At 37.1% G+C, this 26,098-nt stretch overlaps 1 protein-coding gene across 1 annotated transcript in view; it reads right to left on the bottom strand.

Annotated features, from left to right (window-relative positions):
- Positions 1-26,098, bottom strand: part of MYBL1 (MYB proto-oncogene like 1) — a 46,600-nt gene that overhangs the window by 5,605 nt on the left and 14,897 nt on the right. The window contains exons 6-12 of the mRNA XM_030795529.1: positions 25,324-25,498; positions 22,857-22,931; positions 22,179-22,283; positions 10,016-10,249; positions 8,307-8,675; positions 5,630-5,772; positions 4,733-4,847 (exon numbers count right to left, since the gene is read on the bottom strand). Of these exons, the coding sequence (XP_030651389.1) occupies positions 4,733-4,847; positions 5,630-5,772; positions 8,307-8,675; positions 10,016-10,249; positions 22,179-22,283; positions 22,857-22,931; positions 25,324-25,498 (1,216 nt within the window). The remainder of the gene's footprint in view (positions 1-4,732; positions 4,848-5,629; positions 5,773-8,306; positions 8,676-10,015; positions 10,250-22,178; positions 22,284-22,856; positions 22,932-25,323; positions 25,499-26,098) is intronic.

Below are 26,098 nucleotides of genomic sequence, written 5' to 3'. Positions count from 1 at the left end.
CCTCTACTAAATAAAAGAACTGGCAGCACTTAATAACCAGCAGCTGCTGGGCATGGTGGCTCACGCCTGTAATCCCAGCACTTTGGGAGGCCGAGGCGGGCAGATCGTGAAGTCAAGAGATCGTGACCATCCTGGCCAACATGGTGAAACCCCATCTCTACTAAAAACACAAAAATTAGCCGGGGGTGGTGGTGTGCATCCCGGGAGGCTGAGGCAGGAGAATTGCTTGAACCCAGGAGGCAGAGGTTGCAGTGAGCCGAGATCACGCCACTGGACTCCAGCCTGGGCGACAGAGCCAGACTCCGTCTCAAAAAAAAAAAAAAAAACAACAACAACAAAATAAAAAACAAAAAAACACCAGCAGCTTATGTCCCCAGGCAGCAAAGTTAGAGAGAATAGTATTCATATATAAATGAGATTTCACAGCACTTACAAAAACTTTTAAGATGAAAACAAAATGTTAAAAGTATTCTCATCTAGACTGAGACATACAGGAATTATTTTAGTGTTTCTGTATACTTCTCAAAGAGCTTATTATTATTATTATTATTTACTTATTTATTTATTGAGATGGAATCTTGCTCTGTCACCCAGGCTGGAGTGTAGTAGCATAATCTCAGTTCACTGCAACCTCCACACCCCGCCACCCTCTGGTTCAACCGATTCTCCTGCCTCAGCCTCCCGAGTAGCCGGGATCATAGACACCTGATACAATGCCTGGCTAATTTTTTGTATTTTTACTAGAGTCGGGGTTTCACCATGTTGGCCAGGCTGGCCTCGAACTCCTGACCTCAGGAGGTGATTTGCCTACCTCAGCCTCCCAAAGTGCTGGGATTACAGGTGTGAGCCACTGCACCTGGCCTCAAAGAGCTTTTTAATGATGGTATTTCACCAAGAACATAAAGTATTCTTTTTTCAAATTAACTTTTAAGTTCAGGGGTCCAAGTGAACGTTTGTTACATAAGTAAACATGGGGGGTTGTTGTATAGGTTATTTCATCACCGAGCCGGGCGCAGTGGCTCACGCCTGTAATCCCAGCACTTTGGGAGGCCGAGGCGGGCAGATCAAGAGGTCAGGAGTTCAAGACCATCCTAGCTAACATGGTGAAACCCCGTCTCTACTAAAAATACAAAAATTAGCCGGGGTGGTGGCGGGCACCTGTAATCCCAGCTACTTGGGAAGCAGAGGCAGGAGAATCACTTGAAACTGGAAGGCAGAGGTTGCAGTGAGCCGAGATCACGCCACTACACTCTAGCCTGGGCAACAAGAGTGAAACTCCGTCTCAAAAAAAGAAAAAAAGATTATTTCATCACCCAAGTATTAAGCCTAGTACCCATTAGTTATTTTTCCTGATCCTCTCTCTTCCCACCTTCCACTCTCTGAAAGGCCCCGGTGTGTGCCGTTCCTCTCTATATGTCCACGTGTTCCCATCATTTAGCTCCCATTTATAAATGAGAACATGCAGTATTTGGTTTTCTGTTTCTGTGTTGGTTTGCTGAGGATAATGGCTTCCAGCTCTATCCATGTCCTTGCAAAGGACATGACCTCATTCTTTTTTATGGCTGCATAGTATTCTATGGTGTATATGTACCGCATTTTCTTTTTTTTTTTTCCTTAATTTTTTTTGAGGTGGGGTCTCACTCTGTCACCCAGGCTAGAGTGCCATGGCATAATATCAGCTCACTGCAACCTCTACCTCCCAGGGTCAAGCGATCCTCCCACCTCAGTCTCCCAAGTAGCTAGGGCCACAGGTGCACAGCACTACACCCAGCTCATTTTTTGTATTTTCGGTAGAGATGGGGTTTCACCATGTTGCCCAGGCTGGTCTTGAATTCCTGAGCTCAAATGATCTGCCTGTCTTGATCTCCCAAAGTGCTGGAATTACAGGCATCAGCCACTGCATCCAGCCCACATTTTCTTGATCTAGTCTAGTATTCTTAAAAAGATTTGGAGTTTTCTCCCCCTTTAAGAATACAAATGTCCTAGAATAGGGCTAAGACAGATTAATTCATTCACTAGCAAGAATTATTCTCTTAATTGTTCTAATGTGTCAAAAGCAAAGAACTCCTGCATTTAATGCTTTCAGGTTTGATACTACCAAACTTAATATTTCTACAGTTTTTAGCCTTTTGAGTAATTCATAGTAAATATTAAAAGAATTGGTTTATTAAAAGGGCAACAGATATTTAAGGTATACCTGATTAAAATTCCAAAGCTAATCTCCAAGAAGTACATTTGACTCATAGTAAGATACAAAAGAAAGCTAAGTGGTTCGCATATAGTAGATGCTCAGTAAATAACTGGAGGAGGAGCAGGAGAAATGAAAAGTCAGCTTACTGCAAAGAGATGTATGAGCCTATAGATATTCTAGGAATTTTAATTTATAAATCATTGCCTTCCTTTTATCTTAAATTGCTGATGCAAGTAATCTATTTTGGCAACAGTCAAATTCTATCCAAAGAGCTGTGAGTGCTGCTGGTATTAAATTTAAAATGTCAGAAGGCTAGTAAACAAACTGACAAGGACTTTAGGTATTTGAAACCTATTACAAATGATACTTTTGTTTTTGTCTTTTTTTTTTTTTTTTTTTTTTTTTTCAAAAAGAGCTGCACTCTGTCCCTTAGGCTGGAGTGCAGTGGCTTCATCACCACTCACTGTAGCCTCCACTTCCCAGGCTCAAACAAACCTCCTGGGACTACTACAAGAGCATACTACCACACCCAGCTATCAAATTATAATTTTTATTCCACTTATATGTTGACCAAATGACCCTGACTCACTGTAGAACTTTTAAATGCTTTCAAATCATTGTTTACTTGTCTAATCCCAAATTAGTCTACATGCTCCTATGAAGGCAGAAACCATACTTGACCTTTTCAACATTCATTCCATCCCTAAAGCCTAGTACAGTGCTTGGAACCTATTAGGCACTCAATCAATATTTGCTGAATTAATGATGAATTTTTTAAATAAACAGCAAAACACTGAAACAGCCTAAATCAATCAGGTAATTCCATACAATGGAATATTATCCAAACATTAAAAATTATGGGATAAATATATACATTTACTTGGTTAAATTTAAAAAGTGTTATAAAGTGTGGTCATACTCTTGTTTTATTTATGTATATGCATAAATAAAAACTCTAGGAAGCTCTAAAGGAAATATGATTGTTCATAGCAGTACATGGAGCTAAATGACAAAAAGACGATCAACCCTACTATTTACCCTTTAACACAGTATTTTGAAAAAGAAAGAAAAGACGAGAAGATGTGCGTGTGTAACATGCTTTTGGACAGAAAATTAATTAAATCAAGTAAACTAGAATTTGTTAATGAATCTAACCAAAAAGTGACTAAAAATAGAAGAACATAACTGAAAAACCCTGGAAGTGACCAGTATTTTAAAAATCCTATTTCTAAAGAACTTGTCAGAAATCTGTATCTGCCTAAAATGCCCATCACTTTTCCAAGGTATTTCAAAGGCGGTAAGATATATGAAAGCACAATAACTAGAACACTTCTCAGTCCTATTCATTCGTGAACTACTACCACAAATACTATTATTAGAATAATAGCAGCAACCAAGCACACACTACTTGAAACTCAGACAAGCCCCTTTAATTACATCATCTCTTTCAGCTTCACAATAACAATTTGGGGTGTGTTTTATGGTCTCCTTTGCATAGAAAAGGAAACTGAGCCTTCTCCTAATCAGTTTCCTAAAGAGGTACCCTGATTAGTTTCCTAAATATTATCATGAAAGTGCTTCAGTATATCAAAATATTAAAATTATTTTATTCTAATACATGTAACCATGACTGAAACTACTAAAATGTATATTTCAGTATTAAGAAAAGTGTTCCGACAGGGCGCAGTGGCTCATTCCTGTAATCCCAGCATTTTGGGAGGCCGAAGTGGGGTGGATCACGAGGTCAAGAGATGGAGACCATCCTGGCCAACACGGTGAAACCCCGGTTCCACTAAAAATACAAAAATTAGCTGGACATGGTGGCGCAAGCCTGTAGTCCAAGCTACTCGGGTGGCTGGGGGAGAATCGCTTGAACCCAGGAGGCGGAGGTTGCAGTCAGCCGAGAATGAGCCACTGCACTCTATCCTGGTGACAGAGCAAGACTGCGTCTCAAAAAAAGAAAAAAGAAAAAAAAGGAAAAGAGTTCCACTGACATCTGATCTATTTTCTCTAGATGCTATAAAGTTAAGAATTCAAAACAAGCCAAGCAAGGGTTTATTTACAAGTTAAAGAAAAAGGTGAACACACATTCAAACTTGAAAATTAGGCCAAGTGTGATGGCTCACGCCTGTAATCCTAGCACTTTGGGAGGCCGAGGTGGGGGTGGATCACCCGAGGTCAGGAGTTCAAGACCAGGCTGGCCAATGTGGTGAAACCCCACCTCTACTAAAACTACAAAAACTAGCCAGGTGTGGTGGCAGGCACCTGTAATACCAGCTACTCAGCAGGCTGAGGCATGAGGATCACTTGAACCCAGGGGGTGGAGGTTACAGTGAGCTGAGATCGTGCCACTTCACTCCAGCCTGGGTGACAAAGTGAGACTCCGTCTCAAAAAAAAAAACTTGAAAATCAAAAGATAAACCTTTGTATCTGTTTCAGTAAATATCTTTTTTTAAATGTTAAAAATCAAAGTGAAAAAAATCACAATTTGTGTTTTATTAAAATTAGGAAAATTATTAAAAATAAAATGAATATACATACCACAATTTTAAGAGGTCCATATTTTTTCTCCTGAGCAGCAAGCGCATTCTTAAAAGGAGTAGGAGTTCTTGGTGTGGTACCCAATATAGATCTTCTAATAGTAGGTGTTCTAAACCTATCCAGTCATTTAGATATTTATGTTATAGTCACGATCTGATTTCATACAAGTTAATGAAAGCAAAGCAATTTAAGCACACGCTAAATTTTCTTACACATATATATATGCTTCATTTAAACATTCTAAGATTATTTTAAAGTATGCCCACCTATGGTAATTCTGGTTTCAATCAATCATCTTAAAATAGAAAAAAAGAATTAATATAGAAAAAAGTACTAGAAATGTTTTGATTGAAATCAAAGTTTGATTTTCATTGAAATCAAAGTTTGATATATAAAAATATAGTTTTGATACTATATTTAAGTGGGTTTTCACTGTCCTAAGGAGAAAACATAAGGTTATGATTAAAAATAAATTCTGGCTGGGCACGGTGGCTCACACCTATAATCCCAGCACTTTGGGAGGCTGAGACGGGCAGATCACCTGAGGTCAGAAGTCCAAGACCAGCCTGGCCAACATAGTGAAACCCCATCCCTACTACATTCACAATATTAACCAGGCATGGTGGCACATGCCTGTAATCCCAGCTACTCGGGAGGCTGAGGCAGGAGAAGAATCACTTGAACCCGGGAGGTGGAGGTTGCAGTGAGCCAAGATCTCACCATTGCACTCCAGCCTGGGCAACAAGAGCGAAATATCATCTCAAAAAAAAAAAAAAAAATTCTAAGTCCTGCAGGAATAGGGATTATGATACATGCTATTTATATGCACAAAAAGCTAATCTACTTTGACATTGTGCTCCCCATTTTCTCTAACACAATTATTTAATACCTACTTACCCTACATTTTCCTTTTGATCTTTGGGAGTTGTTTCCTTATGAAGAGGAGTTGTAATGAGAACTTTCTGCCCACAAATAGGGGTTGATGTAAATGAAGGATTTTCTATATTAAGTTGTTCATTACCAGGACATGTGTTGAAAAACTAAAAAGGGAAGAGAGTTTAAAGATGACTTCTAGAACATCAAAATCCCTACACAAATATTAAACTGATAAGATTTTCAAATTATTTCTTCATACCTCTTAAAAAAAGCTTATGAATAATATTATACTTATACTCCATGGAAATTATGCTCCATGAGGGTAGGAATTTTTGTCTGGTTTGTTCATTTTTGTCTCCCCAGCTCTTAGAACAGTGTTTAGCACATATAGGAATTCAAGAAACATTTAACAAATATTCAAAAGTTACAAAAAAAACTAAAAACTTAAAAAACAGTATATTATCAAATAGAGATCTATAGAAACCATAAACAGCTGCTGTGTTAAATGTAACAGTTTTGTACAACAGTGTGTAACTGAAAAAACAAGTTTTTTAGCTCTTATTAATAAATGACCTTAAGTGGCTTTTTCTATGAGAGTATTTTAATTTAGAATATAATAATAATGCTTTGCTGATAAGAAATACAGCTGTCTGGCAAATTTGCCTATCTGGAACACAGAACTGAACCTCTAAGCAGCCAAAACTGGCATAACAGAGTCCATTTTCTAAATTATATAATTTACAATTGTGAAATACTAATTATATTCACAATACGATTGTGAAATACTAATTTATTTTTGTAGTCAAAAGATTAGAAACAGTGATATGAAGCCATAGAAATGGCTTCAAAGCTACTTATAACTAGAATGAAGTCTAGCTCTATCACTTCTGGCTCTGAATACTTGAATTTATTTTACCCTAAGATTAGTAATCAAACCCTCTTTTACAGGATGAAATCCAAGCAGTTTGCCATGGGAAATTAGCATCTTTCAGCCACTTCTACCTTAGAATTCACACTTCAACAAAAATTGCTAGCATGCAAAACTCCAGAATAGAAAACTGCTAGTGTGCCCAAGCCTACTTCACTTTCTCCAGTGCTTTTTAACTCTGAGAGCAGGGCTGGGGGTGAACAGACTATTCACATTGTAGTCTACACAACATCCCCTGAAGCATGGGTGCACAATTTTTAGAGATCTGTGTTCTGCCAGATCCTACTTATCTCCCTAGCCTCAAAATATACCTCCAATAATATCCCAGCATTCTCCATGTTTGACCATTAAACTCCCTTCTTCCTCCTTAAACTTTGTAGTCTCTGCCAAACACTTTCAGAAAACATCAGCTCCATCTCTTACTAACTGTTGCCTTTGACAAGTGGCTCAACTTCAGAATTTTATTCCACCTAACTCCTTTTGAAAGAGCATTAACTGAGATGCTGTAAGAAAAGTGTTTGGAGGCCGGGCGTGGTGGCTCACGCTTGTAATCCCAGCACTTTGGGAGGCTGAGGCGGGCAGATCACCTAAGGTCGGGAGTTCAAGACCAGCCTCACCAACATGGAGAAACTCTGTCTCTACTAAAAATACAAAATTAGCTGGGCGTGGTGGCGCATGCCTGTAATCCCAGCTACTCGGGAGGCTGAGGCAGGAGAATCACTTGAACTCGGGAGGTGGAGGTTGCGGTGAGCCGAGATGGTGCCATTGCACCCCAGCCTGGACAACAAGAGCAAAATTCCATCTCAAAAAAAAAAAAAAAACAGTGTTTGGCAAACAGCCTGGAGCATAGCAAGTGTTCAATAGGAAACTGTCCTAACATAAACATCTATTGTCCAGGGATATTACGAGAGGAGAAAGTAAGTAGGTAGTTCCAGACATGCTTAGGAAACCTCTTGACACATTAAATTCTTACAGTAAGCAATTATCTAAGTTTCTTCCAAAGAACATTAAAAGGAAAAATTCAGTGGGCAAACTAAATAAATTACTCTAAATAGGTAAGGCCACTTTAAACTTTATCAGGTGTATCTATCGAACAGTAGTCAGTCAGGAAACTGGATCTTAGTCTCAGCCTTGCATTAAATAACTTTGGGCAAATCAATGTTACCTTTCCGGGCTTGTTTTCTGATGAGTTCTATAAAGATATGGGACTACAAGATAAAGAAAATGTCCCTCTAAAAACTGTAGTATAATATCATGCAGAACTGGGAGCAGTGGCTCACGCCTGTAATTCCAACACTTTGGGAGCCAAGGCAGGTGGATTACTTGAGCTCAGGAGTTCAAGACCAGCTTGGGCAACACGGTAAAACCCCATCTCTACAAAAAATACAAAAATTAGCTAGGTGTGGTGGCACGCATCTATAGTCCAGGCTACTTGGGGGCCTGAGGAGGGAAGATCACTCGAGCCTGGATGGTTGAGGCTGCAGTGAGCCGTGTTTGTGCCACTGCACTCTAGCCTGGGCAACGAAGTGAGACCCTGTCTCCAAAATATATATATATATATATATATATATATAAATAAATAAATATTTGCGGCTACTACATTTTGTGAGATACTTTCTATTCTCTCAGAGTTCAGTATTCTCAAGTATACATTTAAACACATTATTTTTATATGTTATCAAAGCTACCAACTGCTAGTAAGGATGTTAAAGATCTAATTTAATGTAACTCATTGACATTTAGAAACATAAACAAAATCAACACCACTACCTGTGAGGGAGAAAATGGTAGTGTTTTCAGTGGTGTATGTTTTAGCGTTGTATTACCACCATCGTTCAATGAGCCATCCCTAAGTTCACTGCCTGGGGAATGACCCACTCGCATTTTTCTCTTCTTTCTGAGGATGGCTGGTGGAGTGCTAAACTTGGCTATATTTGGGGATGTCAAAGGAACAGCTTCACTGTTGCCACCATTACAAGTGTTTTTTTTCCCTTCAAGTACAAGACTGACGTTGAATTGGCATTCCATGGCTCCTTCATTGTGTTGAATTCTCATTAATTTAACTGGGGTGGATTTGATAGGAGAAGCAGCAGCATCAGAAATATCAAAACTGGTAACATCACTCCATGCTACAGGATCCTGCAATAAATTAAACTGTTAATAAAGTTAATGCTATAACCTAGTTAAATCTGATCTTGAACACAGGATGATGATTTCCACAGAGTTAATTAACAACTCATTTTATCAGTAGAAATGCTTTCCTTGGACATTTTTTTTTAAGCAAGACCATTTAAGAGGAACAGATTATGGCTTTCCTATGATTCCAAAATACATAATAGTTCATCTAATTCAGTAGTTGAAGCTTACTGTCAAAGTACTTTAAGTAAGAAGAACAAATTATAAGTTATTACAAAAATTAAGTTATTATCCAAAAGTATAGTTCATCATAAAACTTCACATTCTACCGCACATCAGGAAGACACCATCAAATTCTGCATAATCATTTGGAAATGTGTATGGAACATGTTAAAAATGGTGATACACTTTGATCCAGAAATTCAATTTAACCTAAAGACATAATCATGATTTTGCACAAAGCTTTATATGTTATTTGTAGTACTGAAAAACTAGACACTACCTAAATGTCCAATAATAATAGTTGGGTAAATATATTTTCTTATATTCATTTGATGCAATACTACAAAGCCCCTAAAATTCAAATTTAGGCCCGGCACGGTGGCTCATGCCTGTAATCCCAGCACTTTGGGAGGCCGAGATGGGAGGATCACTTGAGGTCAGGAGTTCAAGACCAGCCTGGCCAACATGATGAAACCCCCATCTCCACTAAAAATATAAAAATTAGCTGAGTGTGGCGGCAGGCACCTGTAATCTCAGCTACTCAGAAGGCTGAGGCAGGAGAATCGTTTGAACCCAGGAGCACAGGCTGCAGTGAACTGAGATTGCACCACTGCACTCCAGCCTGGGCGACAGAGTGAGACTCCATCTTAGAAAAAAAAATCAAGTTTAAAAAAGGAAACAGAAGCATGCTCATGACAGGGTGGAAAACAAAAAAATCCACAAATATAATACAGAAGTGTATTTTTGGGTTTAAAAATATAATGTTTTCTAAGTACAGAACACAGACTGAAAGGAATATATCAAATTATTAACTCTGGGTTTATGAAGGATTTTAATTTTCTTTTTTATAGTTTTCTCTAGTTTCCAGCTTTCTCTAATGCACTTGTATAACTTATATAATAAAAAATGAATTAAGTTTTTAACTTTTAAAAATTCCTCACAAGGCACATACTTGAGAAAAATTTAAACTTTTTTCCCCTAGAAGCCACTGCAAAATATCAGAACAAAATTAAGCATGGCATACAAAACATAAAACTGGCCAATGTCCAAAACTGACTTTCTGAGCATGAAATCATATAACTAAAATTGAACTTTTGATAATCTTACAATTTTTTACTTACAGATTCAATAAGTTCTAGAGTCTCTGCAAATTCTGGGATGGTCTGCAAAGAGGATAACACAGCGTTTGCCTCCACGGCCAGGAACTTTGTGGGTGAATTCTGCTGAGCAGACACAGGCTGATTTTCATCCATACTGTAAAACTCACTAGTGTGCTCGTCAAGGCTATTTAGAGTATTAGACATGTTATCATCCATGAGGAAACTACCAGACCAGCTAGAAAAACTTCCAGGCTGCTAAAGGTACAAAAGAAATTTGAATATTATTTGTCATTCTCAATGTAGGCATAAATTCAGATTTCAACAAATTTCAATTAGGCTAAAAATATGGTAGCAAATATTTTGTCTTTCCTCAAAATTGGTATACTTTTTTCATTAAACTTCATGCTTTGACTATGTTTCTTTTTTCTAATTAAAATTTTTAATCTATACAATCACGATGAGATAAAACAAGCACTTACATACAACATAAAGTCCAAACTCTTAGAATCTGGCTACTCCCTTCCTTCCAAACTTCATTCCTCAACACTTCTACTCAAGAGCTATATATTTAAACATTATCAGGTGTATCTATTTATTCCTGGTAGTTATCAGGAATACCCAACTATAGCACTTGCAATTCCCCAGTGAATTATACTCTTTTTTTTGAACTGGAGTGCCTTTGCACATATTGCTGCTCCCTTTATCTATTAATAAAATGCTCTGTAACCTACTGACCAGGGAAGCTATTCTTTTTTTTTTTTTTTCTGAGATGGGAGTTTTCACTCAGTTGCCCAGGCTGGGGTACAGCGGTGCTATCTCGGCTCACTGCAACCTCCACCTCCTGGGTTCAAGCAATTCTCCTGCCTCAGCCTCCCAGGTAGCTGGGATTACAGGTACCCATCACCACGCCCAGCTAATTTTTTGTATTTTTAGTAGAGACAGGGTTTCACCATGTTGGCCAGGCTGGTCTCAAACTGCTGACCTCAGGTGATCCGCCCACCTCAGCCTCCCAAAGAGAAGCTATTCTTAAGACACAGTTCAAATACTGGAAAGTACTTCATCTGATTATACACTTTTATCTGCTTCATTCATAATAATGTCCTAATTCATTTATCTTGCTAATATATAATCACTGTCCTTCAAGGCTGAGTTCAATTAGGACTTCTTCCAGGAACCCTTCCCTGATGACAACAATCTAAATCAAGCACCTCTCCTGTATGCTACCATAAACTTTGTGACTTACAAATTGTCAAAAGTCAAAGACAGAATTCTAAAAATAGCAAGAGAGACCAGGTACGGTGGCTCATGCCCATAGCCCCAGCACTTTGGGAGGTCAAGGCAGGCAGACTGCTTGAGCCCAGGAGTTTGAGAACAGTTTGGCCAACATAACGAAACCCCATCTCTACAAAAAATACAAAAATTAGCTGGGCATGGTACCATGCGCCTGTAGTCCCAGAACTTGAGAGGCTGAGGTGAGGGCATCACTTGAACCCAGGAAGTCAAGGCTGCAGCAAACTATGATCACACCACCACACTCCAGCCTGGCTGACAGAGTGAGACCCTTATCAAAAGAAAATTAAAAATAAAAATTGCAAAGTAAAAGTATTACATCACATATAAGGAAATCCTTATTAGATAACAGCAGATTTATCTGAAAAAACCTTACAGGCCAGAAGAGAATGAAATGATACATTTGAGAAGCACTGAAAAAAGAAAAATGCCTGCCAAGAATACCCAGCAAAGCTATCCTTCAGAAACGAGCGAGAAATAAAGTCTTTCCCAGACTTTTTCTTTTTAAATGGTGGGAATTCATCACCACTAGAACAGCCTTACAAGAAGTGCTCAAAAAAGTCCTATATCTGAAAGCAAAAAGATAACAGACACTATTATGAAAATATGTAAAAGTATAAAATTCACTAGTAGAGCAGGTACACAAAGGAGAAAGATAAAATAATCAAACCACTGTACTACAGAAAACCACCAAACTGCAATAATAAACATTAAGAGAGGAAGAAAGGAACAAAGAATGTACAAAGCCAGAAAATAATTAACAAAATGAAAACAGTAAGTCTTCACATACCAGTAATAACCCTGAATGTAAACAGATTAAACTCCACACTTAAAAGACACAGACTAGCTGAATGGATTAAAAACACATGACCCAACTATATGCTGCCTACAAAAACTCATGTCACCTGTAAAGACACACACGGACTGAATGTAAAAGGATGGAAAAAGATATTCTATGCAAACAGAAACTAAAAGCAAGCAGGAATAGCTATACTCATATCAGATAAAGCATAATTTAAATTAAAAACTATAAAAAGAAGCTGGGCATGGTAGCACATGCCTGCAACCACAGCACTTTGGGAGGCCAAGGTGGGCTCAGGAATTTGAAACCAGCCTCGGCAACGTGGCAAAACCCCATCTCTACAAAAAAAAAAAAAAATTAGCTGGACATGGCAGCACATGCCTGTGGTCTCCGCTACTGGCGAGGCTGAGGTGAAAGCATCACCTTAGCCTGGGAGGTTGAGGTTGCAGTGAGTCAAGATCACAGCACTGTATTTCAGCCTGGGAGACAGAGTGGAACCCTGCCTCGAAAAAAAAAAAAAAAACCACCCTATAAAAAAAGACAAAAAAGGTCAATATATAGTGATAAAGGGATCAATTCAGCAAAAGAATATAATTGTAAATATATATGCACCAATATCAGAGCGCCCAGCTACATCAAACAAATACTATTTGATCTAAAAGGAGTAATAGATTCCAATAAAAAATAGTTGGAGCCTTCAATACCCCACTCTCAGCAATGAAAGATCATCTAGACAGAAAAATCAACAAAGAAACAAACATTGACTTTAAATTGCACATTTATACCGAATGAACCTAACAGACATCTACAGAATATTTCATCCAATATCTGCAGAATATACATTCTTTTCATCAGCACATTCTCCAGGACAGACCACATATTAGGCCACAAAATAAGTCTGAAGAAATTTAAAAGAATTAAAGTCATAACAAATACCTTTTTTGACCACAATGAAATAAAACTAGAAATCAATAACAAAAGGAACTTTTGAAATCGTAAACGGAAATTAAACAACATGCTCCTGAACAACCAATAGGTCAATGAAGAGATTAAGAAGGAAACCAAAACATTTCTGGAAACAAATGAAAACTAGAAACAAACATACCAACACCTATGGGATACAGCAAAAGCAGTATCAAAAGGGAAGTTTATAGCAATAAATACCTACACCAAAAAAGTAGAAATATTTCAAATAAACAATGTAGCTAGAAAAATAAGAACAAACCAAACCCAAAGCTAGCAGAGGAAAATAAATAATAAAAATCAAAGCAGAAATAAACAAAATTGAGACAAACAAATACAAATAATCAATGAAATGAGAAGTTGGCTTTTTAAAGAAATAAACAAAATTGACAAACTGCTGGCCAGACTAACCAAGGAAAAAAAAAAGACCCAAATAAAACCAGAAACAAAAAAGGAGACTACAACTAATACCACAGGAATACAAAGGATCATTAGAGGCTATTATGAATAACTGTGTATCTAATTAGAAAACTTAGCAGAAATGGATAAACTTCTGGACAGATATAACCTATCAAGATTGAACCAAGAAGAAATAGAAAACATGAACAGACCAATTACAAGCAGCAAGACTGAATCTGCAATAAAACATCTCCTATAAAAGTAAAGCCCAGGACCCAATGGCTTCATTGTAGAATTCTACCAAACATATAAAGAAGAACTATCAACTCTTTTCAAATTCTCTCAGAAAACTGAAGGGTAAGGAATTTTTCCAAACTCCTTCTACAAGGTCAACATTACCCTGATACCAAAACCAAATAAAGAAAACTATAAGCCGATATCCCTGATGAACATAGATGCAAAAGACATTCACCAAGGTCAAATGGAATTTATCCCAGGGATGTAAGGATGATTCAACATACATAAATCAATAAATAAAATCAAATATCAATAGAATAAAGATTATCTCAATAGACACGAAAAATCATTTGATAAAATTCAACATCCCTTCATGATAAAAACTCTTGACAACTTAACTACAGAAAAAACACACAATAAAGGCCATATATGACAAAACCACAGCAAACATCATACTGAACAAGGAAAAGTTGAAAGCTTTTTCTCTAAGATCTCAAATGAGACAAGGATGCCCATTTTCACCACTTTTATTCAACACAGTACTGGAAGTCCTAGCCAAAACAATTAGGCAAGAGAAAAAGAAAAGGCATCCAAAATGGAAAAAAGGAAGTCAAACTGTCACTGTTTGCAGACAACATGAACTTATATATAGAAAACCCTATAACCAACCCTATATAAAGCTCCTCTAAAAAAAACTCTTAGAACTGACAAACAAATGGGGTAATGCTGCAGGATAAAACATCAACACACAAAAAATCAGTCGTGTTTTGGCTGGGCATGGTGGCTCATGCCTGTAATACCAGCACTTTGGGAGGACAAGGCAGGAGGATCACTTGAGGTCAGGAGTTCAAGACCAGCCTGGGCAACATAGCGAGACCCCCCCATATCTAAAATTAAAAAATAAAATAAATCAGTAGTGTTTCTATACACCAACAACAAACTAGCACAAAAAGAAATCAAGAAAGCAACGCCATTTACAATAGCTACAAAAAAATAAAATACGTAGGATAAATTAAACCCAGAAGGTAAAAGATTTCTACAAGAAAAACTACAAAACACTGATAAAAAAAAAAAATCAAAGAGGACATGAAAAAATACAAAGATCTCCCATGTTCAATAATTAGAAGAATTAATATTGTGAAAATGATCATATTACCAAAAGTAATCTACAGTTCAGTGCAATCTTTATCAAAATACCAATGACATTCTTCCCAAAAGTAGCAAAAAATGCTAAAATTAATTTTAAAAACTACAAATAGCTAAAGTAATCCTGAGAAAAAAACAAACAAACAAACAAAAAAACAAAGCTGGAGGCATCACACTAACACGCTTCCCAATATTCTATATAGAGCTGTAGTAACCAAAACAGCATGGTACTGGAACAGAATACAGAACCCAGAAATAAATGCACACATTTACAGCCTCTCAACAAAGGTACCAAGAACACTCATTGAAGAGACAGTCTCTTCAATAAATAATGCTGGGAAAACTGGATATCCGTATGCAGAAAAATGAAACTAGCTCCCTATCTCTGACCATATTAAAAAAAACCTCCTTTTTTGTGAAAGAAGAAAATCAATTCAAAATGGATGAAGGACTTAAATTTAACACCCAAAGTATAAAACTACTAGAAGAAAATATAAAAGGCTGGGCACAGCAGTGGCTCATGCTTGTAATCCCAGCACTTTGGGAGGCCGAGGCAGGCAGATCACTTGAGGTCAGGAGTTCGAGATCAGCTTGGCCAACATGGTGAAACCTTGTCTCTCCTAAAAATACCAAAAAATTAGCTGGGCATGGTGGCAGGCGCCTGTAATCCCAGCTACTCAGGAGGCTGAGGCAGGAGAACTGCTTGAACCCAGAAGGTGGAGGTTGCAGTGAGCCGAGATAGCGCCACTGCCACTGCACTCCAGCCTGAGTGACAAGAATGAGGCTTCGTCTCAAAAAAAGAAAGAAAACATAGGAGAAATGTTTGAGGACGTTGTTTGGGCAAAAATTTTCTGGGGAAGACCTCAAAAACACAGGCAGTAAAAGCAAAAATAGACAAATGGGATTATATTAAACTAAAAAGCTTCTGCACAGCAAAGGAGGCAATCAACAGAGTGAAGAGAGAAATGATGTACAGGATGGGAGAAAATATTTGCAAACTATTAACCAACAAGGGATTAATATCTAGACTAGACAAAAAAACTCAACAGCAAAAAATACTAATAATAATCTGGTTTGGGTTTTGTTTTTTGTTTTTTTTTTTTTTGAGATAAGGTCTGGCTCTGTTGCCCAGGCTACACTGCAATGGTGCCATCCCAGCTCACTGCAACCTCCACCTCCCAGGCTCAAGCCATGCTCCCACCTCAGCATTCTGAGTAGCTGGGACTACAGGTGCTCACCACCACGCCTGGCTAAGTTTTGTATTTTTTGTAAAGATGGGGTTTCACCATGTTGCCCAGGCTGGTCTCGAACTCTTGAGCTCAAGCAATCTACCCACCTTAGCCTCCCAAAGTGTTGGAATTATAGGCATGAGACAAGGCACCCAGCCAATAATCTGACTTAAAATAGGCAAATGAGCTGAACCAATATTTCTCAAAAGAAAACATACAAATGGATAATGGGTATATTAAAAAATGCTCAATATCATTAGTCATCAGGGAAATGCAAATCAAAACCACGATGAGATATCACCTCACCCTTGTCAGAATGACTATTATCAAAAAGACAAAAAATAACAGATGCTGGCAAAGATGTGGAGAAAGGGGAACTCTACTGTTGGAAGGAATGTAAATTAGTACAGCCATTATCAAAAACACTATGGAGGCTCTTCGAAAAACTAAAAATAGACTATGATATGATCCAGTAATCCCACTACTGGGTATGTATCCAAAGGAAAGAAAATTATATATGTACTCCTATGTTTATTACGGCACTATTCACAGATATGGAATCAACCTATCAACAGATGAATAAAGAAAATGTGCTGTGTCTATATATTTATACACACACACACAGACACATAACGACATAATACTATTTAGCCATAAAAAAAAAAACCATGAAATTCTATCATTTGTGGCAACACAAATGAAGTTGGAGGACATTATGTTAAATGAAATAAGCCAGGCAGAGAAAGATAAACACTGTAGGTTCTAGCTGACGTGTGGAAGCTAAAAAAGTAGATCTCATAGAAGCATAGAGAAGAATAGTGGCTACTAGAGGAGAAGAAGGGGAGCCAAGGAAGGGAAGCAGAGAAGGGAGAGTAGCCAAAGGTTGGTTAATGGATATAGAAGTACAACTAGAGAGGAGGAGTAAGTTCCAGTGTTCTATAGCACTATAGGGTAACTATAATTAACAGCAACTTGTTGTGTATTTTCAAATAGCTGTAACAGCAGGATTTAAATGTTCCCAACACAAAGAAATGATAAATGTTTGAGGTGATGGATATGCTAAGTACCATGACTTGACCAAGACACATTGCATACATGTATCAAAATAGTACACTGTACACCCAGAAAATATGTACAATTATTATGTGTCAATTAAAAATAATAATAAAAGCAAAAAAAACCCTTGTGTCTTATTTTATCATATACTATCCTGTTTCTTGTGTAGGTTCCCATTGCAGAGTAAAACCTGAAGTCAGAGACTATGTCATTTTTCTTTATCTCTTTAGAAATGTACACTAGGCAATTTACTTATCTTGCAAGCCTAGCTTTCTGGTGTTTTATAATAAAAAATAAGAAACGAGGCCTTGAAGAGTTATGAATGAGAAACAACATGTAAAGTGTGTAGCACTGTTCAACAGAACTTTCTGAGATGATGAAAATGTTCTATATTTCCAGCTGCTCAATATGGGAGCCACCAGCCATATAAGCAACTGATATGTGGCTAGTGCAACTAACGAACTGAATTTTAAGTTTTGTTTAAAATTAAATGTGGCTAGTAACTACCATATGGTAGACAGCACATTGGAAGTCCATAGGAAGCACTGAATAATGTTAACTATTACTACTTAAAGTAAAAATTTTCAGAATGTTCTAGAGATTCACAACAAAATGTTACATTTCAACTTAAATAAGGTAATAAAACACTGTTGCAAAGCAAATTCGACATGTTTTGTTTTATAAATAAAAGAAATTAAAGTAATCTTATTTCATTATTTCCCATTTCATTAGCATAGCCACCTTCTGAATTGACAATCACTTGCAGGAGACAGCATGGTTTTCCTGTCATGCTGGAGGGAACATGTGGTTCCCTCCAAACCACATACCTTTCAGTTGGTATGCAGGTGAGAAAAAGATCCAACACACAAAGAGGGCGATAACTGGGCCCAGTGAAAAAAACCATAGGTTACAATCAGACAGACTTAAATGTGAATCTCTTTTCTTTTTTTTTTTTTTGAGACAGGGTCTCGCTCTGTCGTCCAGGCTGGAATGCACTGGCCCGATCTCAGCTCACTGAAAACTCCACCTCCCAGGCTCAAGTGATCCTCCCACCTCAGCTTCCCGAGTAGCTGGGACTACAGGAGCGCACCACCACACACCTGGTTAATTTTTGTATTTTTTGCAGAGACAGGGTTTTGCCATGTTGCCCAGGCTGGTCTCAAACTCCTGGCCTCAAGTGATCTGCCCGCCTCAGCCTCCCAAAGTGTTGGGATTACAGGCGTGAGTCACCACATTTGGCCCTAAATGTGAACTCTCTAATGAAATTCTACCCACTTAACAGAGTTTTAACATCAGGATTACCAAGCATACATATAAAACATTCACAAGAGTAGAGCTCAATGGATACTCAGTAAAATGGCAGTCAATATTGTCACATAACTGTTTAGAAAAAAAACTTTAGGCAGGGCACGGTGGCTCATGCCTGTAATCCCAACGCTTTGGGAGGCCAAAGCAGCAGGATCACAAGGTCAGGAAATCAAGACCATCCTGGCCAACATGATGAAACCCCGTTTCTACTAATAATACAAAAATTAGCTGGGTGTGGTGGCACGTGCCTGTAATCCCAGCTACTCGGGAGGCTGAGGCAGGAGAATCTCTTGAACCAGGGAGTTGGAGGTTGCAGTGAGCCGAGATCACGCCACTGCACTCCAGCCGGGTGACAGTGTAAGACTCCATCTCAAAAAGAAAGAAAAAAATGCTTTATATGTGTATGGAGTCTATTCTACTGGCTGCAGCAACTTCCCTCTAGATTTCAGAATACGCTTATTCAACCAAATCTTTATGAGAACAGATTTTAGATAGTGAGTTCTAAAAAGAAAATAACTTTCTTCCTTTTTAATGCAAAATATTCATTCTTTTAGTTATATTTTTCCTGTTGAATTAAAAAAGGGTAAGATTCTATTAAAAATCCAAAATGGTTTAAACATGATATAATCATCTACAAATGCTGATTCTCTAACCATAATTCTTTGTGGCTTTTTTTTTTTTTTTTTGAGACAGGGTCTTGCTGTCACCCAGGCTGAAGTGCAGTGGTATGATCATAGCTCACTGCAGCCTCAAACCCCTGGGCTTAAGCAATCCTCCCTCCTCAGCCTTTTGAGTAGCTGGGACTACAGGCACGTGCCACCATGCCTGGCTAATCTATTTATTTTTAAGATGGGGTCTTGCTCTGTTGCCCAGGTTGGAGTGCAGGGGTGTGATAACTACTGACTGCAGCCTCGACCTCCCAGGCTCAAGTGATCCTTCTGCCTCAGCCTCCTGAGTAGCTGGAACCACAGGCATGTGCCACCATGCCTATCTAATTCTTTTTAAATTTTTTGTAGAGATGGGGTCTCACTATGTTGCCAAGGCTGGTCTCAAACTCCTGGGCTTAAGTGACCCTCCCACCTCAGCCTCTCAAAGTCCTGAGATTACAGGCATGAGCCACCAAGCCCAGTCTATTTGTAGCTTCTTAACAAAACAAATTAACTTTAAGGTAAGTATATGTCAGGTCTTCCTAGTTGCTCATGGTTTTTGCAGTTTCAAAACAGAAACTGCAACATAGGGAAGTCTTGTCTCTACAAAAAGTATTTTTTTTTAATTAGCCAAGTGTGGTGGCACACACCTGTGGTCTTAGCTACCCAGGAAGCTGAGGTGGGAGGACTGCTTAAACCCAAGAGGCTGAGGCTGCAGTGAGCCATGATCATACCACTGCACTCCAGCCTAGGCAACAGACCAAGACCCTGACTCAAAAAACCCCAAAAAAACAAAAAACAGAAATTGCTTTTCTTATGGTATATATCTTGCCTATTATAATCAATAAATATCATTTTTATTAATATCCTCTTAATTAGTATAAAGACATCACCAGTTGCCTTATAATACTATTTCAAGATCTCAGGTTATCTTCTTAGTAATTTTGCCTGAGTTCCCAGTCACTCTCAATATTCTGTCCTCTCATTCAGTCCCAAACAAACAACAAACAACCAAACCCTTTTCTAAATGTAAAAAGGGGCAAGGAATGGTGACTCATGTCTGTAATCCCAGTACTTTGGGAGGCCAAGGTGGGCAAATCACTTGAGGTTAGGTGTTCAAGATTAGCCTGGGGAATATGGTGAAATGCCATCTCTACCAAAACAATTTTAAAAATTAGCCGGGCATGTTGGTACATGCCTGTAATCCCAGGTACTCGGGAGGCTGAGGCAGGAGAACCACTTGAATACAGGAGCCTTCTGGGTAGTTAGGACCACAGGTGTGCACCACCACACTTAGCTAATTAAAAAAAAAAAAAACGTTTTGTAGAGCCAAGATTGTGCCACTGCACTCCTGCTTGAGAGAGAGTGAGACTCTGTCTCAAAAAAAAAAAAAAAATAATAATAATAATAATCATAAGGCTCAAGGCATTATTTTAAACTTTTAAAAATGTTATTTAAAGGAAGGGTAGGGTGAAGGCAGGGACAGGGAAATATGTGTTAAGGAATACAAAATCACAGCTAGATAGAAGGAACAAGTTCTGGTGTTCTATATCACTGTAGGATGACTACAGTTAACAATATTAAATAGTTAGAAGCATGGATATTCAATGTTCCCAAGACAGAGAAATTATAAGTAATTTGAGATGATAAATATACTAATTACCAAGATCTGGTCAGTATACATTACATGTACGGAAACATCACTGTGTACCCCACGAATATGTACAAGTATTTCCCAATTTAAAAATTTTAATTTGGCCGGGCGCGGTGATTCACACCCTAATCCCAGCACTTTGGGAGGCCGAGGCAGGAGGATCACGAGGTCAGGAGATCAAGACCATCCTGGCTAACACGGTGAAACCTAGTCTCTACTAAAAATATAAAAAATAGCCGGGTGTGGTGGTGGGCACCTGTAGTCCCAGCTACTAGGAGGCCGAGGCAGGAGAATGGCGTGAACTTGGGAGGCGGAGCTTGCAGTGAGCCGAGATCGCACCACTGCAGTCCAGCCTGGGCAACAGAGCAACACTCTGTCTCAAAAAAAAACATAAATTTTTAATTTAAAAACCTAAAAAAAGTCATTTAAATATAAAGTTGTATCTTTCTTCTAACCAATCTAGCATAACCTGCTTAATTCTACTAGAATGATTACCTTTGATCCTAATTTAACACTCCTAGTTAGTCTCATCAACCAAATCTTATACAATAGTTTTCACATGTGGTAACCAACACCCAACATCTATATAAAATTTCTTCTTTTAGAAGAATTGTTTAGAGAGCATAAAATCTAAATGTTCCTTTTTCCATATATTTTTAGTGTTATTACTTTTTTTTAATTTACTGAACTCATATTCTAAATCTAGTAAATAGGAAAAAATTTTCAAAGAGAATAAAAGTAATTTTGGAGCTCATAAATCCCTCTACATCTACTCAATTCTTTATTTCAAAAAGAATTAAACCCATCATTACATGGAATGTCTAAAATAAAGCCAAAGCCTAATCTAAACACACATAATTTTCACAAATATATATGTGTATATATATAAGATTTTACTTTACATCTGCTTTGCATTTATGACTCAAGAAGTATCCTAATACAGAACATTGTAAATTATGCTCAAAGAAATGCATATCAGGCAAACTTGGGCCAGGCACAGCGGCTCACACCTATAATCCCAGCACTTCGGGAGGCCAAGGCAGGAGAATCACTTGAGCCCAGGAGTTTGAGACCAGCCTGAGCAACATGGCGAAACCCCATCTCTACAAAAATAAAAAAATAAAAAAATTTTGTCAGGCATGGTGGCAGGCACCTGTAGTCCCAGCTACTTGAGAGGCTGAGGTGGGGCATCATTTGAGCCCAGGAGGTCAAGGCTTCAGTAAGCAATTATTACACCACTGCATTTCTGCCTGGGTGACAGAGCGAGACCCTGTCTCAAAAAGAAAAAGAAAAAAACAGGCAACCTCAAAATTGCAAATGAAAAAAGAAACAAAACTATTTTTACTCCATATTAAAATCCGCAGTCATACTGAGTATGCTTTCTAACTGATAAAAATGACAAAAAGCATATATGAAAGATTCTAACAATACAAATAACAAGCTTATTTCTTACTGATGGAATTCGCTTTCTTCTAACTTCATTCTCAGCTGACATAAGAAGCAGCTCAAGTTCCTTTATTTTCTTTTCCTTATCAGGATCTTCATCAATGAAGGGTTGCTAAAATAAGTTAAATAAAAGAGAAAACAGGCTACTTACATAATTGCTTTATTATTAGTGTTCTCATTTTTATTTTCTTCTATGAAACATGAAATATATTTTTTCTAATAAAGCTTAATGCTACTAAATACTAAATACTCATTATCACAATCCCTCTGGTATCTAAAGAGGTGCTGGTAAATATTTTCAACTTAATGGATGTGGGAAAATTTTAATGCCTTAAAAAATGTTGCATCATCTCTATCAGCTGAAATGTATGCCTGGAATATTTTAGATTTTTAAATCTTAATACATACATTCTATACAATTTGGCAAAAATATGTCCATTCCCAACTTGAATGCTTTACCTTGAAAGAATGAAAGGACTACCATACTGGTATCATCAATCATATTTGTACAGTTTATATTTCTTCAAACTCACTTACACACTTTCTTTTTTAAGGTTAGAGTACTCCAAGTAGGACAGATCATATTATTTTTACACTAGTTTAATAGATGAGGAAATAGATACTATTAGGCTTTTAAAAATGTGACTGAACACATTTCCTTTGGTTTTTGTTATAAATAAGTTACCTGAATAAAGGCAGAAGTAGGCTGAACATGTTCTATACAATTGCCTTCAGGTGACACATACTGATACCCAGGGATCTAAAAAGTAATTAATGCATTATTATCATACACATAATGCTATATAAATGTTTAAAATCTGAAGCAAATGACAAAAACTTTTGACACAGTATCAACATAAAAAACTTAAAAAGTACCTGTATTAATTTTGAAATTTTATACCTATAATACTTTCTTATCTATTAAATAATAACTATGGCTCCACTCCTAGAATCTATGATTAAAAGTCGTAACACTTAGAAAAGACTTTTTTTCCCAGATGAAATATGAGAATTACTTAGCCTAGATTTATCAGCCAGTTTATTAAATCTAACATTCACCAAATATATTTAAACATCTACTATTAGAAGGGTTGCTCTATCTCCTAAAGAAAACAAAGTAATTGTGTTCCTAAGTGTCCATATGAATGAAGCACTCACAAGGACAGAAACCTGAAGCAAGTTTTTCAATGTTCATATCTCCTACTTTTATCACCACCCCATGCCAAAGTCTTCTTCTATTACTTGTCTTAGAAAAACAATAAGAATCACTCATATACTTTTAATAGACACACTGATGATAGGCTAAGTATCATTCTGCTTCTTTTCTAAAACATCTGTAATAAGAATTTTCAAGATACATATAAACTTAGTAAGCAGTAGTGGAAAGAAATAAGAGAGAAGGTGTTTTTAAAAGCCTTAAAATCGGGGCCAGGTACAGTGGCCCACCCCTGTAATGCCAGCACTTTGGGAGGCTGAGGGGGTATGGTCGCTTGAGCCCAGGAGTCCAAGACCAGCCTGGGCAACATGGCAAGACCCTGTCTTTACAAAAAATACAAAAATTAGCCTGGTGTAGTGGAGCACGCCTGTAGTCCCAGCTACTCAGGAGGCTGAAGCAGGAGGATCACATGAGCCCAGGAGGTTGAGGCTGCAGTGAGCTGTGTGCGCACCACTGCACTCCAGCCTGGCAACAGAAAGAGACTCTGTCTCAAAAAAAAAAAAGCCTTAAAATCAAAAACTATAAATATGAAATTGTCTGCTTTCCGTAATGGTCTACCTAAATCACTATATAATGCAGAATCATTATGTATAACTTCTAACGTAGAACTTAACTTTTAGAATACTCGATTAGTACCACTTATCACTCAACTTGGTAACTCTAATGAATTAGAAACGTATCTTCCCCAAACTTTTCATGAAAATCTGTGACAGTATTTTAAACCCATCTATTTTTTTATCAAGTCACACATATAATAAAATTATTTTATTAGTTTAAATTAAATGAATAATGAATATATCTAAATTAAAAGGGAAACAATTCTTACAGTATAAGAAATATCCTCATCTTTCCAACATATTTAGATTAAGACTTAAATACTGTTGGCCCCATATATTATCTTTCTATGACTTAAAAAAATAAATTTAAATGATAACCTTTCTAAGACAGAAGCAGAATGTTTCAGTTTATGCTGCTGAAACCTAGACTCTAAAGAAAAATGTGAAGAAACATAATAAAAACCTTAAGGTATTGAGTATCAGCAGATAATTATACTGTCTTCACATGTTTTCCTATTGTTAATGAAAATGTCATTACTCTAAGTGGTTCTTTTAAAATGATGCTTAAAAAACTTAACAATGTCCACAAAATGTCAAAAATCAAATCTGAGGCATAGTAAGCACAGATTTTTAATATCTTGCCCAATTTTATCTTTTGGTAGACAACTACTAAGTCCTGACTTAATCTTTATAATTTATGTGACAAGAATCAAGAATTGCTCATTGTGAAAAATGGCATAACAGGTAGACAGGGAAATGTAAAACAAATCCCATGAAGACTCCTACACTAATTTCTTCCAAGTAGAAAAATGCACTGTAAGGGACAACATAGAGCTTGCCCCATTTTGAGCTTGTGTAATATCTACTTTAATGAATCATCTAAACAAAGACTAAAATTACCCAAGTGATTAGTTATTAGGGGGAAAAGCAAAGTTGAATGCCAGCAAAGTCCAATTAATTACCACATCCCCAAAACAATTACTTGAGTTATTTTTTGCTACTTTCTCTTTTAAGCCATTCTATATATACCTACCTCTTAGAGATAAGCAATACTATAATTACGCCAAAATTTTTAAAATGGAAAGTACAATAGAATGTTAAAGCACAGATGACCATTAGCTTTGAATCATAAATGAAGATTCAAAGAATCAGAGTATTAGGAAATGTACATAGCTTCTTAATGTAAAAATTACATATAAAAGGAAACATTTTAATAAGTTTGTTCTCAAAATACTTATAAATCAAAGTTACACATTTTTTTCAGTTTGTCTATTTACCCCTTAATACGCATTGTATTTGTCCTATTAAGAAACCAAACACCTTCCCATATAGCAACTTAAGAAAATTTTTTAAATAATAAAGGTATTAAAAGTATGTGCCTGAACAGGTATGTAAAACTGATTCTGGGTTTGCATATGATCCATAGCTGCACAAGGTTTGTGTTGAAGTTTAGATGAAGATTGTTCTGATTTTATTCCATCTTGTAAATAGCCCTCCTGTTCCACTTTTCTTCGCATAGTAGAATTCCAATGATTTTTGATAGAATTATCAGTCCTAAGAAAGGAAAGGTATGATTTAAAAAGAAAAAAGGATTCCACAGGTTTCAACACTATGTAACTTGTACAAAGTGCTTAAAACAAATTTTTACACTGATGAAATTAGATACTTTTTTCTTAATTTTTCTTTTGGAGTTTCTACTCAGGAAGATAGGTATTTTTTAAAAATTCAAAAGATAAACTGTATGTGCATATGTCAGGCTTAGTTCTAAGCACCAGAAATATTGCAGTGAATAAGGCAAAGTAGGCCACTGCTCTCGTGGAGCTTACACTCTCCTTGGAAGTGTGGGAGTGGGAAGCAAAGAAGAATAGAAAAACAAATAAATAAAAAAAAATCAGTACAATGCAAATAAAGTAGGATAAGAAAAGTGGATAACAGAGTAATTTTGGTTTGGTTAGAACAAACCAGCTACACAAGAACAGAAAGAAAAAAAGAGCATTCCAGATAAAGAGCATAGCAAGGGCGAAGGTCTTAAGCCAGGAACAAACATGATCATGAAAAGCAAATCACAAACTAAAGAATCCCAGTATTCTTTTTCACTTCTTAGAACAAAATATTTATGGTAAGAAAGAATTCATTGGCTCCCTTCTTATCTAA

The sequence above is a fragment of the Nomascus leucogenys genome, chromosome 16, assembly GCF_006542625.1.
Source record: "Nomascus leucogenys isolate Asia chromosome 16, Asia_NLE_v1, whole genome shotgun sequence".
In the NCBI taxonomy this organism is placed as follows: Eukaryota; Metazoa; Chordata; class Mammalia; order Primates; family Hylobatidae; genus Nomascus; species Nomascus leucogenys.
Note: the sequence above shows the minus strand (reverse complement) of the source record. Positions and strands in the feature narration are given on the sequence as shown.